The sequence below is a fragment of the Actinia tenebrosa genome, unplaced genomic scaffold, assembly GCF_029948245.1.
Source record: "Actinia tenebrosa isolate PJP-AT-01 unplaced genomic scaffold, QUT_ActTen_1.0 PGA_scaffold5__44_contigs__length_20552954, whole genome shotgun sequence".
In the NCBI taxonomy this organism is placed as follows: domain Eukaryota; kingdom Metazoa; phylum Cnidaria; class Anthozoa; order Actiniaria; family Actiniidae; genus Actinia; species Actinia tenebrosa.
In genome coordinates, this window is record NW_028292582.1 from 10424306 (window position 1) to 10441539 (window position 17234).

At 34.7% G+C, this 17234-nt stretch overlaps 2 protein-coding genes and 1 long non-coding RNA gene across 3 annotated transcripts; 2 read left to right on the top strand and 1 right to left on the bottom strand.

Moving 5' to 3' along the window:
* Positions 1-97: 97 nt before the first annotated feature.
* Positions 98-12052, bottom strand: LOC116287452 (AFG1-like ATPase). Its single transcript, XM_031694134.2, has 14 exons — positions 11959-12052; positions 11245-11432; positions 10808-10868; positions 10140-10241; positions 9551-9684; positions 9022-9121; positions 3525-3583; positions 3351-3402; positions 3028-3058; positions 2847-2917; positions 2520-2638; positions 2085-2225; positions 1047-1163; positions 98-544 (listed from the first exon to the last, which is right to left on the bottom strand). Exons 1-14 carry the CDS (start codon positions 12050-12052, stop codon positions 401-403), a joined length of 1413 nt encoding a protein of 470 aa, XP_031549994.2. The 3' UTR covers positions 98-400.
* LOC116287455 (uncharacterized) lies at positions 5578-8586 on the top strand. Its single transcript, XR_004196079.2, has 2 exons — positions 5578-6441; positions 7475-8586. It is a non-coding gene; the product is annotated as an uncharacterized LOC116287455 (long non-coding RNA).
* Positions 12053-12113: 61 nt separating the features above from the next.
* On the top strand, positions 12114-16786 carry LOC116287454 (ADP-ribosylation factor-like protein 6). The gene is made up of 8 exons (XM_031694136.2): positions 12114-12334; positions 12448-12509; positions 13524-13592; positions 14123-14217; positions 14328-14404; positions 14701-14753; positions 15227-15282; positions 15395-16786. The coding sequence occupies exons 1-8, from the start codon at positions 12212-12214 to the stop codon at positions 15421-15423; spliced, it is 564 nt and encodes a 187-aa protein (XP_031549996.1). The 5' UTR covers positions 12114-12211; the 3' UTR covers positions 15424-16786.
* The last annotated feature ends 448 nt before the right edge of the window (positions 16787-17234 follow it).

Below are 17234 nucleotides of genomic sequence, written 5' to 3' on the forward strand. Positions count from 1 at the left end.
CAATGGGAAGCCATTTCAATGTTATAGCATGTCGTTAAATCAGTACCGTGTAGGTTTTCTCACTCGTACGATACTGAACCGCTAACCACTTTTCCCCCATTTCAGATCTTTTTTTTATTCTCTTGAGTATTATTCCTTCGTTTAGCAGTAGTATTTGAGAAGAAACAGAAATATAGACGAGGCTCAAACAAAGACTTCTTGCACTTGAAGTCAAAACAGCTCAATTTGGAGGACAAAGCCAAAAAAATTCCAATCTATTGTCTTCCAAATTGAGCTGTATTAACTCTGATGTGTTGCAAGGGTCTATTCCTAAAAGCAACCACACGTGGTCTGAATAGTCTTAAAACAGTAGCCAATTAGAATGCTTCTTCTATAGAGGTTTCTCGTTGATATCATGACGTTAATCATGTTTATCTGTTCTCATTCCTGGTGAATTCCAATATTCTTCCTTCTGCATTTCCATCATTCTGGAAATAGTCCTTTCGAAGGCGAAGATTTCTTCCTCTGCGGTGAAAATGCTAGCGTTTATGTCGATATCATCAGCCTGAAGGTATAAAATAAGAGATTGTTTGTTAATCTTGGATAACCCTAGCATGAGGAAAACCTGTCACCAGGGTTACCATGACGTGCTGTCAAATGGCTTCCACTCTAAACCAATCAAAATCCAAGGAAAAGCAAATCATCCAATCACAATGCTTGAATATAGAATCCATTTAAATGTTTCACTTGTACAAAATCTTGACTACGAAATTTAGCCCAAAATTTCAAAATCTCGAAATGGAAAGCTTTGCATTGCTTTTATGGTTGCTTATAAACAGTTCAAAATCATCAAAAACCTCGACTATTAAAAATAAAGTTTTGTATCAAACCAAGATTAGAAGTTTCAAAACAATCCTTCATATGCCCTGCACTTGCAAAATGCTTTTGCCAATGCTGTTTGAATGCTGTTGCGAATGTTAGCTTGTACCCAAGCTAGACCATAATGCACCTTGTTCGTCAAGCGAGGGTAAGGCCCATGTTGGGCATGATTACTATTATGGACTTACTGATGTTAACTGTAGATCATCTATCAGCATTCTTTGGTCTTCTATGTCCTTTTGGCTCAGTGGTGAAGCTTGGAAAAGATCTGCAGGCGATGCTTGGGCGGAGCAGACCAAACGAACCTGGGTCAACGATAAAAGCTCACATCAGATTGCATAAGAGACTTGCAATAGTCCACCTCCGAGATATGCTTCCGCCTGTCACGAATGACTGAGCATTTAGCAAGTAGCCTCATACTGAAACCTTTGTGCGTGACAAGCGAAGAATATCTCGGAAATGGGCTATTGAGGTGAATGTCGCGTACAACAATGAGCCTTAAAACATTTACGCGCAACTAAATGAAACACTAAAAATGTTGCGCAAAAAAATGCTTGCAATAGCAAGACGCCGTTAGCTTTTAAAATGTGGTTACAGCTGGCCATGGGTTTCATCAGATGACAAAAGTCTTTGAATCTCATATGCTCCAAATGGTGGACAAACACTGACCACTATGTGCTGTCAGCCAGACAATTCTATTGAAAACTTGTGCTTCAGCTGATGAACATTATGCACGAGACAGGAAATGACGTCAAGTGAAACCGAGCAGTTGCCATAGCAACCAATATCGCGGCTTTGTATTTTATTTTCATTCTTTTGGAAATGATTGCAAATACATAACCTACAGTAGACTCCTCCGCAGGCATCTCCTTGGCTCTTTTTGCTCCTTAGGCTTCCTGTCTCTCGTTCCTAGTTCTTTAAATTTAATACAGGGATCCCAACAGAGAATATATGGAGTACCCTGTGGAGGAGGCTAGACCTACAGTTTAATAGCCTACTTCCGAGATATTCTTCGCTTGTCACGCACAAAGGTTTCAGTATGAGGCTACGTGCTTAATGCTCAGTCATTCGTGACAGGCGGTAAGAATTAACTTAATTTAGCACGTAGCCTCATACTGAAACCTTTGTGCGTGACAAGAGAAGTATATTTCGGAGGTGGGCTATTAAGACACCTTCTTTCCATCAGACTCGTTCGCAATGTACACGAATAGAGTGTAGCGCCTTACCCTGTTATCATACAGAGCATCAATCAGTGTGATGAACCGTCGAGCTTCAGTCTTTCTGTACAAAGTCATCTGTGGAATATCTCTTAATATTATGACATCGAAGTGTTTGCATAATGCAAGGTAATCTGCAGCTCCTACCGGCTGGCAAACGAAAAACAAAGTATTAAAAGTTGTACAAACTTATCCGATTTATTTTTCGTTTCACTTTTATCATTGGTTTTAGCCATTCTGAGGTTGAAGGAAAAAACTGGGTCGAGTCGGCTTTGTATTGCATTGTGGGTCTGTTGCAATGCATTGTGGGTCTGTTTTAGGGAACGGAATAAACGCCATCTTGTAAATTAGTCCCCTAAAATAGTCCCAAAATGCACTAGCGACGCTAACTTGACCCAGATTTTTTTAACATTTAAATAGTTTCAAACCAGTTTGTTTTAATACCTTCATGCAAAGCTGTTCAAAGGTAAAGTCTGCCAGACGTCCGCACGTGATTGGCGCGTGTATTGTCCGCCCACCCTTACTGATCTCGATGTCTTTTGCTTCAATCTCACACCTGCCACCTGAAATATTGTTGTCAAAGTAATTATTGACTAACTTTGTCATCATCATCCCTATCATCATCATTCACATTACCATCATAATTATTATCTCAATATCATCACCATCATCATATCATCATAATATCACCATCATCATCACCATCATCTTCATCATCAGTGAGAGAAATTGAGAAAGTGAGTAATCAGTCCTTGAAAACACCAAACTTACTGACGGCTTCCTGTTCTGCTATATTGGAGAAAATCCAATCAAGCTCTTTGGTCGAATTTTCATCGTAAGAGCTGAAAAACAACAAAACGGCAACATAACACTGTTATCCACTAAAAGAACCGTTTCCACATCTGATGGAGTCTAGTCAGTTGTAAAACAATAAACATTCTTTTAAACTTACCTAAAATAGACCTTTCCGACATTAGATATATCTAGAAATAAAGTAAAAATGTGAAATGTGTGCATATGTGAGTAAGTTTCAACCTTGATTCTAAAATTTAAGTTCAATCTTTGAGTTAGCCGTGCCCTGACTTATATCAGCCCAGAGGTTGTTTCAGGGTTTGATCTGTGAGTTAGCCATGCCCTGACTTAGATCAGCCCAGAGGTTGTTTCAGGGTTCTATCTGTGAGTTAGCCATGCTCTGACATAGATCAGCCAAGAGGTTGTTTCAGGGTTGAAAAAAATAAATTAAGAAACTCTTGTTTTTTCTTGTCATCATCTTACCTATCAGTCGATAGTCAATTCCTGAATCTAAACACAGCACTTTACATCGATTCTAAAAAAAAGGAAATAATATTCTTCAAGCCAAGAAATTGTACCCTACGTGCAGCTCGACTAGAACTCTGGTTATACAGAGAATACTCAAATGTTTTTAACACAATTCTTCAACTTACAAACCTTTAAAATTGGTATAAAAGGAACAAAATTACTTCTTTGCAGTCCATGTTTGTACAGATCTGTTAAACAAAGAATATTATGTTAAAAAATCATTAAAAAAGCACCAAAAAGAAACATTTCCTTCCCTCGCTGTTCAGCAGCTTTTCGCGAAACTTCTGGTTCATTAATTATCTGACCAACCACTAATTCCGTTTCAATTGAAAAAATTTGATGCCACTTCCGCTTCCGGCTAATCTGCCTTCCCGCCAAAAACTTTAAAGAATGTAATCTTTAGCGGAAGTGTACTGTAAACCACCTCGAAACCCAACCTAAACTAATGAAATTATAGAACGAGACTTGCAGGAAATTTCAGAAGTGTAGCCTTTGTCACGTTAAAAGAAATACAATAGAAATATAACATGGGAAGAAAAAATAAGTAAATATGCTACAAATATATATTTTTTTAAATTCAAAAATTTTAAATTTTGAGTGTTGTTCACGCGCGTCCTCAATTTTGGTTACGATTTTCCCGCCTTTTTACTGCTTTTCTGCGCATGCGTGCTTGAAATGCCGGACAGAATTTTAAGAAGACGCAAAACTAAACGCCTTCAAACATGACTTTTTTTCTTTCTGGTCCTTCTTTATTCTTTTAGTTTCATCGTTAGCGAGTCTTAGGTTCACTTTTCGTCAATCTACGCCTTCCACCCCGGATGCCTTTGCATGGGGCAGCCCATGAAAATATACATTCGCGGACATCGTGTGGCTTAGATAAAACGTGCTAAAGCCACCACGATGAGGTGTGTAAACGCGAAGAGCTACTGATTAACTTGACTAGACTAGAAAAATATTCAAACCCTTCGGCAAATAAACTCTTGAGGCAAAAAAGGAAATGGTCTATTTTGGTTGAAAACTGACCTCCTGAGTGTTTTGGCGTGTTCAACATCTGTTTCAGGAATCTCCAACAGAAAGGAAATGGTCATTTATAGATAAGATAATTATATCAAAACAGGAAAATACCAATGGAATGTTTTTCGATTGATTGGATACCTGCTCTAAGTGCTTGAAATGATTGGTCTTAAAGTGTGTGGTCACTCTCAGATTCCATGCATTTATGCAGATTTTTTCAGATCTTTCGCACGATCTAATTTAGAGCGAAGTTTGTGCGACACTGAAATACTCACTGTTCGGACGTACCGTGCCGTGACCTTGACGGTGTTCGTGATTGGTTCAAACATGTGATGTCGTGAATTCCGTTGCGTGACAGTGCTTGACAATCATACGAATGCTAGTCCCATTTCAGAATAAGTGCTGGACAGTAAAGTCAATATGAACCACTTTCTCAAGCGGTACTGCATTTTTAGCTCAGAAATAATGTTTAAGGAAATGATATGCTGCCTTGATTGGAAAGTTTAATTATACTTATAGTTCTAATAGAATTTAAGGGTGTATTTGAAAGTAGTGAATTTTGGAGCAATTTCAGTAAGAAAAAGTCCGCCAAGGTTAAGAATAAAGTGCCAATGTTGGAATTAATTAAGATTAAAATTGTTCGCGTTTATCGCAAAAATCCAGTCTAAACCGGAAGTGACTTCGACATCGACTCACTACCATGATCGTGACAGTCGCCGCGGAACAGAAATACTTCAAAATATGTTGATATATTAAAACCAAGACTATTTCAACGGCCTATCTCATCCCCCTTTCCTCCCCTCCCCCAAGGTTTAACTGCTTGTCTCGCAGTAATTCTGTGCTAGAACAGTGAAAGGGTTTCCTTGTTCACTTTGCTTTTGCTTGCTTCACCGTAACCGTGAAATGGCTTTTCCTTTCCACTCAATTGGGTTTTTTCATCCGATTTCAATTTTAACAAAATAAAATAAGGAAAACTCACGTTCTAATTATAATTTTCTTCTACCAAAGCGAAGCATCTTCGAAGAATGTCTTTCAAGTTTTGATAGCAGTTTACTGTGTTTTTTTTATAAAGCGCACTTAAAATGGTCAAACTGCGAAAATGTCTCGAGAAACAAAATAATAATGAAGTATGCGTCTTGGAACGTAAGTAATTCGTTGACTTCGGAAACACGTTTCAATTTTCGATATATCAATCCATATTTAGCAAAATTTAATATGTTCTGGTGAGGTAATGCGCTATAAATATCATTTTAGAGTAAAGTCAACAGGAAACACGTTGACTTATTTTTGAGGTAGAGAATTAAAATTATTTAAATTACTAAATTACCAAAGGTATATATGTGTCATGTGAAAAAATTAGAATTTTTGAAGCGTTTGAGGTGGTTTTATGATGCTTGCGTGTGCTACGTAAAACCAAAATTGGTGAAAATTTCGCATCTTGTCGATTTTTATTTTATCTTTGTCATCATAGTTAACTGGGTTGAGATTTTGGATTATAGTGGAAATATCAAACGGAAATGGCTTCTACACAAAGTTACTGAAAAAATTCTAGAAATTTAAGGAAATTCAATTCTATTTTAGCTTAACAGCGACAACAAAGACAGCAAATTTTCTGCAAAAAAAACAACAAAAAAACAAAAAAACAAAACAAACAAAAAATTTAAAAAAAAACACATCTAGATAAAATACTTCTTAAAACCTGCAAACAACAGTATTTTTAAATTAATGAACCTTTCCCTTTCCTCCGTTTCTTCTACAGTAACAATCTAAGAGATATTTCCGAATATTTCAGTCACCCAACGTATCGATTTCACTGTCTCGTCATCCTACTTGACTCGGAAAAAAAAACTGCACTTTTCCATGACGTGCCGGCTAGCTAGAGCAAGGTATCATATTACAATAAACAATCATAAAAGTCTCGTACACGAGTCAACGGTTCTTATAACGTACTTTCGTTGAACGACAAGCAAGGAACGTCTCACGGAGTATTCGAGTTCGACAAAATTTTACACAGCCTTTACTACAGAAAGAGGTAAGAAACTATCACCTTTAAGCCGCTAATTTTGAATTTTAAATTTGCTTATCTGAAGACGTTTTGAAGAAGTTTTTCTTGTTCAAAAAAGAGCAGAGAAAAAGAATTGTTTTAATTTACAATTTTTTAAATAGCCTTAAGCGCTAGTTTTAAATTTTTGCGCGGGCAAACGATTTTCTTCACATCGAGACGGCAAGGTCCATGTTTGGACAAAAACTTCTGTGTTTTTAATACAAATTATTTCAAACTCTTGACAAAATGGATTAAATTTGAATGCGTTTTAAACTAACTTTTTAACTTTGTACAAAAATGATTTTATCATCATTAACATAATCGTGTACATTCAAATGGTTTTCTCTATTCGTGTGCAGTTTATTTGAAAACTAAAACGGAAAGCCTTTATCCCTATTGTGACTAAAAAAACTGAACCAAGTTGAAAGAATTTTTCGAGAAAAGACGGTTAAAAAAACATACGTTTTCCGATATGTCGGGAAAAGCATTGACAACGCTTTAAGTTCTGGAATAAATTAAACAGTATGTTTTTTCATGAAAATGATGATTTAGATAATAGCAGCGCTTAAACTTATGATTGATAAAAACAAGACTCACACCTTTTTTATCGTTAAAAAAGAAAACGAAAAAATTTACAATTCAAATTCCTGACCAACGGAAATTATAAAGTTCAGCCAGTTACAAAACATTGAAGTGAATCTGGTTTTTATCCAATCTTCGAGGGAGAAATCGGTTTAATTTCAAATTACTGAACTTTGACCTTTACGAGTAGGTATTTAAAGATTATAAGAAGTTTGAATGAAAGGAAGCACTCGAAATTCCTCGAAGGAACACGAAAGCTGTCTCATTTTACAACGGTTAAACTCGGCATTTTTCCTAACAGCCTAATAACTACATCTCTTCCATCTTTAAATTCGCTTAAACTTTCAACACTACGTTCTCTTTAAAGGCCACATGTCATTCCCTTAAGTATTATTTTTTCTATCGGTAGATTTTCAATGGTTTAATCTTTTTCGTTTAGCTTTGATCGAAAGAATGATGAAGGTCTTGGTTGCCATGACAATATGCCTCTTTTCGCTGTGCACCCAATCACATGGTCAAGACCAATCAGGCGAGAATGAGTGCTACATATGTTACAAGGACTGCCAAGAGAAGGGCGCGGAGATATGCTACTATAAGTGCCCTTCAAGAACCCATTTTGGTCGGCTCTTGGGGCTATGTTATGAGATGTGCATAATGGGGCATATGGAGAATTGCATGAGAAAAGGAGAATGCAGAACTCTGAAAGGTAGGAAGAAATAAGAAGAAAAACCAGAAGAGAAACCACAAGAAAAACCAGTAGAGAAACCATATATCGAAGCTGATGATGTGTTTCAAGATTTCCTGAAGAAACATATGAAGTGAACATCAAATTCCAGCCCAGAAGAAAAAAAAATTTTTTTAAAGTCAAGTAACAAACTATTAAGACTTCTATCATGTAAATGATTACATAATATTCTAAAAACAATTTTTTAAAGTTGTAATTCCAGGAAGTTCAAGGCCAAAATAATGCATTTCCCATATTTTCTCATAATTGAATGAAAATTAAGCAACAATAAAACACGAGAAATCCCTTAGCCAATAGCGCATCGCAGTCGTGATGTCATAAAAATGAAGACAAAGGTGAAATTCGGACAAACAAACTTACAAGTTTACTTTCAGCAGATAATTTTCACAGCCGATCGCAGTTGATCTTAGTTTACATGGGTTGTTATTGTAACTTTAAGTAAAAATAATAAAATCAGTTCGTATAATCCTTGTAGCGGTTAAACAGAATGCAATGTTTGTCCGAATCTTTAAGCTATTTTTAGAATCAGTGCGCTGTGTTATTGTTTCCAAACATTTCATATTGGTGCTTTTATTTCCAACATAGACAACTCCAAAATTTCTAATTTTCCAGCTTATTATCAAGATTAATAATGCTTCTTGATAACAACCCTCAAGGAATCTCAAAATCTGGAATTTGCAAAGGAATGGACAAGGACTCCAAAGAGTTTGTAACATATATTATACAGTGTAACCTAAATTTTGGAAAATTTTTACTATATCAAATAAAATGCATGTCTTGTAATAAAAGTATTTATGACAAATAAAGTGGCGATTTACTTATAATAAAATCATTTGGTTTAACTTGCACAATATGGTTATAATTCCAATCTCCCTCTGAAGGTGAGGTATGGATATTTTCTGGAACTACACAATATACCTTTCTCAGACCCTTCCCACCCCTTGGAAATTCCAATCTCCCTCTGTGGGGGAGGTATGGGTATTTTCTAGAACTACACAATATACCCTTCTCTGACCTTCCCACTCCTTGAAAAATTCCAATCCCCGTCTGTGAGGGAGGTATGGATAATTTCCAGAACTTTTAATCCTGCTTTACCCACTTTACCTTGAATTAATGACAGATTGGATGTGTTACTATTAGGAAAGGGTCACCCCTAAATGTCACCCCAGCAGTGATACACCCATACCAATACCCCTCCTCCGTCTGTGGTATACCACAATATGTAATAATTATGCACTCACCATCAGGGTGTCTATTGGATGTCGCAACTACAATAACTCCCTTGTCAAATAATACTGTAAATAATTTCTTCAAAATCATGGCATCTGCAATGTCCGTTACCTGTAAAACAAAATGCATGACTGAATTGATTATTACTAAGATATTTTCCAAGGGGTGACAAGGGTCTGACGAGAGCGTATTGTGTAGTTCTAGAAAATATCCATATCTCCCCCACAGAGGAGGATCTGAGAAAGGTATATTGCATAGCTCTAGTAAGAAAACATCTAGGCCAAACAAAAAAATAAGTGTGTTCCTGTTGTGTGACCGACCCTAATTTTCTTGCCAATTTTTGCCCACCTTAATATTTTTTTGATTCCCAAATGCACCACAACGTTCCCAGTAAGCTAATTTCCGCTGTTGTATCAGTAAAAAAAATATAATATTTTTTAAAAAAATCTGGCTTACTGACTCCAATTATTTTTCTCATGCAACAGGAAACACACTTATTTTTTTGTTTGGTCCTATACAAAAATTTCCACATATTTTTACCTGGAATTCATCAAAGCAGAGTAACCATGATTCTTGACTAATTTCTGTAGCTACTGGTGGTATCGGATCAAAAGGCTGTGAGCGAATAGACTGAGGATCCCGAGGAGGAAGTAGTTTCTTCTGTTTATGAATTCCTAGTGCAGACCCAAGCACCAAAAGATTCAATTAATTCTTGACTTTCACATCCCCATAATGCCTTGCGTTTTGGAGGGTAACCAATCAAAAATCTGTCCCAAATTGAAAGGTTTCTTAATTGAATTTATACTCTACCTGCTTTTATCTGTACGATACTGATTATCAGTTCATATTGTGTGTACAGATCATCAAGAGTTTTGGTCTTACAGAAAATGTATTGACGTACGAAAAAATGTTTAAAATTTACCTTAAATGTCTTCATGCTTCTATCTTTTTCTGTTTTTTAATTCTTCATTTTCAAGGTATTTTCAACATTGTCTGATCAGCCTTCAGCAAAATAAGTGGGTTTTTACCTTAAGATGGTTACCCCCCAAAGATGCAAAGGATTATGGGGATGTGAAAGTCGAGAATGAACCATCAATTATTTCTAAAATTGGAATAATTTTTTACTCACTTGAATGTACATCCAACATGAAGGAATTAAAATGAACTCTGACTTTCTTATCAACTGGTACACTTTCATAAAATAGATCCATCAACATCGTCTTACCACACCCTGAAAACAATTGGAATAGTAACTTCTCATACTCATCAATAATTCAGAGGTCATTGACCAATGGCGACTTTGCATTGTAGTCACATGCACGCACCTTGATACTTGATCAAAAACAGATCAAAACATCAATCAAAACACTGTTCACTTTTTTAGTCTCAGGAGATTCAAGAGCGAATGAATCATAATGAGACTGAGACATCAGTTTAAAAACTTGTACTTTGTGTTTGATCAGGACATCCAAAGACCTTAAAACAATAAATCATCATCAATAATAATTCATCTGTTTCTTGATGTTTTGGATGCCCTGATCAAACACTTGCACTGGTTTTGATCTATTACATGCTAAACAAAGTGGATTATGAAATTTTAAAAAATAAGAAGTAATTAAATTGATAAAATTGAACTCAGCACGCTCATATATACTTTAGTATATTAGACAATGGGGCTACTAAAAATAACAGCTGAAGGAATGGCCTTCAAGGACTTCTTCAAGGACTGGGCATTGATTTATATGAGCTAGGGTGAGAATAATGTACACTTAGTGACACAAGTGCAACATTACATACCAACACTACCATGAAGATATATCCCTTTGGGTGCCTTTTTACTTTTTCCAAAGCCAAAAATCTAAGAAGGAAAAATTTCTTTGTCAATGAAAGAAAAAAAATTGTAAGGATGCATGATAAGAGAAAGAAAGTTTTTTTCGTGACATTATTTTTGCATGAAATAAACTATTTATTCACTCACTCTCAAAGGTAGCTTCCTAGATAAGGAATACCCTTTTCTGCAGGCCTGTCGCTAGGACCTTGAAAGGGGAGGGTCTTTTTTACCAATCTTAGTTATACCATATCGTGGTAAATATTTTATTGCATTATTGGATCTTATTGCTTTTTTTTGTATAGGGGGAGTAGGGTTCATTCAAACCATTGAACCACCCTTAGCAATGGGCCTGTTTTTTGTAATTATATATTCCAATGAAGATTTTCAATAAAACTTCATCTACCTTACTTAATGTCCCTCCAGGGTTTGGTTGATATGTCTGAACTTTCACAAACAATTCTTGTAAATTTTCAACTATTTTTCTTTGGTTATCATCCTTGTTGAGGTTACCATTAGCAACCATATCATCGTATACTACTAGTGGACCTGCTTGTGAGCCACAGTTTAGATTGCTATGAATAGGTGCAGTTCCTATGAGAATATTAAGAATAAACAAAGAAATTAAGTTTCAAATCAAAGCATAAAAAACTACGAATATCTCAGCCTTAAAAATTTGACTAATTCTTCGATTGCACGTTACGTCATCGCAGCCTCACGGGGGAGCGTTGGTGCCATTTAACAAAAGATTTCTCATTAGCATCCATTGTTAACGACACCACAATGGCCGCCATGCTTTTGTCTTTTAACTCTCTTGGGAATGCTAGTAACCCATCAATAAAAGCTGTAAGCTTTATTAATAAACGTTTGGTAAAAAATATATATATATTATGCGAAAGAAACCTAAAAACTATAAATCCCACTCAACTCTAATGTTTAATTATACAAACATCTTTAAAAAACACAAATGATCGCGAGGTATGTTGATTTTTTGGAAGAAACTTCTGACGAAATCCTCCAACGTACAAAAATAAGCAACAAAAAACAGCTGTTTTACCAAGATCTTTAAAACATTCAACACATAGAACAAAGCACAAAACCCTTCTAAAGTTCTCCTTACCAGCTGCAGAATTAAATCTCAAAGAAATCTTTAAAAATCCTAAAATATTTTGGCTTAATTTGACGCCATTAGGAAATCTCCACACGGCCGCCATTTTGAAAAACTCAAATTATGACGTCACAAGAGTAGTGCTCAGACTTCTCTCTTCGTGGATGAAGGCTTGGTGTGTTTCCATGAAACTGCGATTTTGTTTAGAGAATTTTCGCTTAAAGCAATTTTTTAAAGAAATTACTTCTCTTTTTTCTCCTCAAATATGGGTTTACTCGATAGGTTAGGTAGTTGGCTGGGCTTTAAGAAGAAAGAGATCAATGTTCTATGCGTTGGTCTTGACAACAGTGGGAAAACTACCGTCATAAACAAGCTAAAACCGGACAAGGTTGGAGGAATATTTTGCAATTGTTTGACAAATGGCGACTTGTTTTCGGAAAATTTTTAACTTGAACCTAGTTGTTTTAGTACTTGAAGTGATGAATTATAATTTATATCCAGGCACAAGCTCAAGATATAGTCCCTACAATAGGTTTTACAGTAGAAAAATTCACAAGCCAAAGGTAAAATGTTCCTTTTCACTATAACAATATTTGTTCAAGGTCGTTCAACTACTCCATCTCGGTTTAATTAGTTCATAAGCTTATTAATCCTCAATTTTAAACGAAAATATCATATGTTTAAACGTTATTCTTTTTTCTTCAGCATCTCAATAAGAGATAGGAAAATAGAATAGTTAATGAGTTCCTTCAAAATAGTAATCTGGCAATTAATGTGCCTATTATCTACATTGTAAATTTTTGCCAATTTGGCACGTTTTCTAGAAGTTTTAGGTACACGATGTTTTTGGCGAATATTTTTTGAAAATATTTTTAACTGATGTTTTTTTATAGCCCTATATATTGGATGACCTTGTCTTGCCGCATCGTTTCAGGTGAAATACAATATCAAAGTTTTAAGATCTTGTATCTTGAACAGACGTAACAGTATCTGAAGTGTTTTACTAGGGCCAAAGATTGAACCTTAAAATGACAAGCAATAAAATATAATAATGAAATTAATAAGGTTTTGATGGATAAAGAATATAGTAGCAAGCAAATATATTTCTATGATATTGAAAGTCTGTCGAAATGAAAAAAAAATTGGATTAAAAATGGGAAATTGAGATATGGGAGCAGGTGTTGCAAATGATGCTTTTCAAGCGTTATTGTCAAGATACAATAGATTACGATCTGTAATTGTGGACAGATCATTCATTTTAATCTCATAGCTGTATGAAAAACCAGTTTATTCTAAAAGACATTTGGGATATTTAGAAATTTTTTGAATTGATTTATTTAAGATTTATCCCATTCAATCCCATCCTATTTATTTATGCATTTATCCATATCATGTTATTTCATTTCATGCCTTCCTTCCAGCCATATATACCTTATCCCCTGTTATATGCCCATTCACTTTATCCCATTAATTCATTCATCCATTTATATTCATCCATTTTTTTCCTATCCCATTAATTCATCAAATAATGTTTTCTAATCATTATTTACATTGTACTTCTCAACATTATTTTTCAGCTTAAATTTTACAGTATTTGATATGTCAGGTCAAGGAAGATACAGAAACCTATGGGAACATTATTACAAGTGAGTCATTAGTTGCTATGGTTACGACGGCACATCAGGGCTTATTATGATAATATGTTATTTGACGTCAAAACATCGTCTTTTATTAAAATGTTTTTAAGATATAGTTTTTTATCGTTGAATTTCTTAGTTAAATATATTATTTGCTGCTTTAAAAATTTCACTGTTACAAGGATTTTAATCTTAATAAGGGTCATTAATTTCTCACTCTTACTGCAAGCAACTTCTACCTTTAACTGTACATGTGCTCAAAATGCTTGCACATGCAAATTCGTTTCCAAAATTATAATAGTTATATTTTCTCATGTAAACCCAGAGGATGAACATGGTAATTGAAAGGTCGTATTTATTTATCATCATTATCATCATCTTAGGGCAATTATTGAGAAGGAATAGGTCACTTGCATTATATTCAGTGATAGTAAAATGACACCATCATGCAAATTGTCTATTAAAGACATATGATAATAATAATTCAATAATTGGCCTATAATAATCAGATAACAAATTCTTTTTTCTTTGTTTTTCAGGAATGCACAAGCTATTATCTTTGTTGTGGACAGTAGTGATAAACTCCGAATCGTTGTAGCTAAAGATGAATTAGATATTTTACTACAACATCCTGGTACGCAATACTTAACAAACCACATAAAGACTTGTTTGCTGATCATTATTTTCATTAATTTGACTAGTTGTTTTACATTATTTGATTATTGTTTGTTTTTTTTCATTCAGAAATTCGTAACAAGAAAATCCCAATTCTCTTTTTTGCCAACAAAATGGACCTTAGAGATTCATTATCATCAATAAAGGTATACAATGGTATATAATCATAATTATTCCAATCTGGAGGCACTAACAAATCACTCAACATGATCGTAAGCTGCACGGCTGCTACTACTGCCTTTTAAAATATGCACCACGTAAAGTCCTCCACTAATCTTGTAAAGCTCCACTGAGCTCCTGGAAATGGTGCTATATAAATTCATGCCTTTAATCAGGGACCATGGAGGGGTTTGCCCTGCCATTCCCTAGTTGTTGAGTATCAAGTTAGGGTGATACTCTAGTGGTTTAAATCCTAAACTTACTCTGTTTATTATAATTGCAGTGTTCTAATCTTTTGGGCTTGGAGAATATTAAAGACAAACCTTGGCATATATGGTAACGTATACATACATGTAACCTAAATATTGTTTAGTTAGCCATGGTGCAGAGTGTCAAACCTTGGCATATATGGTAACATATACATTACGTTGAAGCCATTAGCTAAATAAATTTGAAGCATGTTTGAAGGTCTGGTGTGAACAGAGAATATACTCGTCAACCATAAACCGATTTTTCTGTTCATGATCAGCAAAAAAAAACATTTAGTCCCAAGGTGTCTTTTACTGCAGTTTTCAATATTCTGAGAACTTTGTATGTTGCAAGCTGCACGCTGAAATTTGGTTTCTCGCTGCCATCAATTAAAACTAATCAGTCGGCACCATTTTATGTTCTTGACTGGCGGCACTACAAATCCAATTTCACAACCTGTCATTAGAATGTCCGAGTTCGCAGAAAATCAAAAACCTCAGTAATAATTTAAACTAAAAAATAATATTTTTACCCCTTGTCTTTTTTGCTTGTGTTTTCAGTGCATCGAATGCCTTAACAGGGGAAGGACTTAACGAAGGAGTTGAATGGATAACAGGTATATATGTACATGTAGGAGTTGTCTAGTTTTATAAGATCTTCACAACCCCCTGTTCATGGACACTATTCCTGTTACTGCAAGTTAACATTTCTTTCTTGATTCTTTCTAGACCAAATTCGCTCTGCTAATGAGAAGTAACGTTTGCCATTTAAACCACCATATAGCCAACATAGACGTATAATGTACATAGTGTATGTAGAAAATAGAAAAATTTGTGATTTACCTAAATTACAGAAATCATCAACATCATGCAAACTCAATAATAGCCAATGTGCATGTGTATGAATTTGTAGCACAAAGCATGATGGAAAAACAATTATTTATTGTTTTTCAGCTCCTCTAAAAATTCCTCTGACAATTTTTCCTTCTACATTTCCTATGAAACAGTACAAGTAAGTATTTCAACAGACGAAAATAAGAGTAATTATTTGTGATAATTCTATTGATTCCTTTGTTCTAATTTGTGTAGTACTTGGTTTCCCATCATGCTGTGTGCTAGAAATATGTGCTCGTAAATATTCCCTATTGAGAGCTGTCCACTGGAATCTTGCAATGTAATGTAATTTTAACTTTATTTGGCAGGGTGACCCATTCAGCAATTAACTTTTAACTGTTGGGGCCCTGACCATGACGTCATGTGTAAAACTTATGTATATGAAACAAAATAGCATTTATACTATTATTTTATTATTATTATTATTAATTTCATTATATAGTGTTCAGTTTTTATCACTAATCAGATTCATTATGTGCACTGAGCTCGTACATTCAATCACATATAAAACATCAGATTTTTAATCCTTAAGTTTTGAGGTTCTGTATCCTGGAAACTCGCATTTTTTCTTTCATTTATTTTTTTACATAGAAATAATTTAATAGATTTTACAGGATTTATAATTCAGGTTAATGATCTAAAAATGGAAAAAGTGTTAGACTTTAATACTCAATTATTGGTTATGCTGCCTTGTTATATCAGAGGCCAGGATTATGCTAGTCCAGAACTGGACCCTCTTTTCCTCATAACTGATTTATTTATATTTTAAAGATAAAAGGAATAATACTGTGCACAATTCTTACCAGTCTGTTTCCATTACTTGGTTCATCTTTGCTGCATCAATAAAAGTGGGTCAAGTTCTAGACTAAGGCTGTGCAGGTAGGTGGGTGGTTGGATGGACGAGCAGTTGAATGGATGAATGAATGAGTGAGAGTGCAAAGGAATTGTGTTTCTTTTAATCTCTATCGAGAAAATGGGAAATGCAGTGAAAACAGTAAACAACAGGAGCAGCAACACAGTTCTTTTTTTTTTTTTTATTATTTCAATAATTAAAGACATTTGTTTGGAAACATCTATTACAAAAGAAGTGTTATGAATGAATTATTTTCTTTATTAGTTTTATCATATAAGTGTGAAAATCTGAATTCATTTTAAATATGGCAGCCTTGGTGCAATGAAAGAGTGTAAATATGAACATAAAGAATAAATATTTCAATGAAACAATAATATTACTACTCTTATAAATACATGGATCCTTTAAAATAATATTCAAAGGGTCTTAAACATATTCATGTTATTGGTTGATGTCAAAGGGTTTTCTCGGCATGTGCATGCTTCAATCTGCACAAGTCCTAGCAGTTTTAAATGTTATGTAAACTTGGTACTTGTGAGCTTGCCACTGAAATTTTCTTTTCGCACCATCAATCAAAATCAATTAGTCATACATTTTATAATTTTGAACAGCAAAACCAAAAGTTAACTCTTAGCTACCAAGTTTGCTATTCTTGAGGTGCATGTAACATCATAGCCGCAATGTTGGTTGATTATACCAAGCATTCCTCATTAAGCTTCTCTTGTTAGATCAACCAAGATGGTGGCTGTTTCATTGTTATTTCTATCTCAAAGGAATTTTTCATTCACGTGGTCGCATGTCAGAATGCAGCTCAACTTGGAG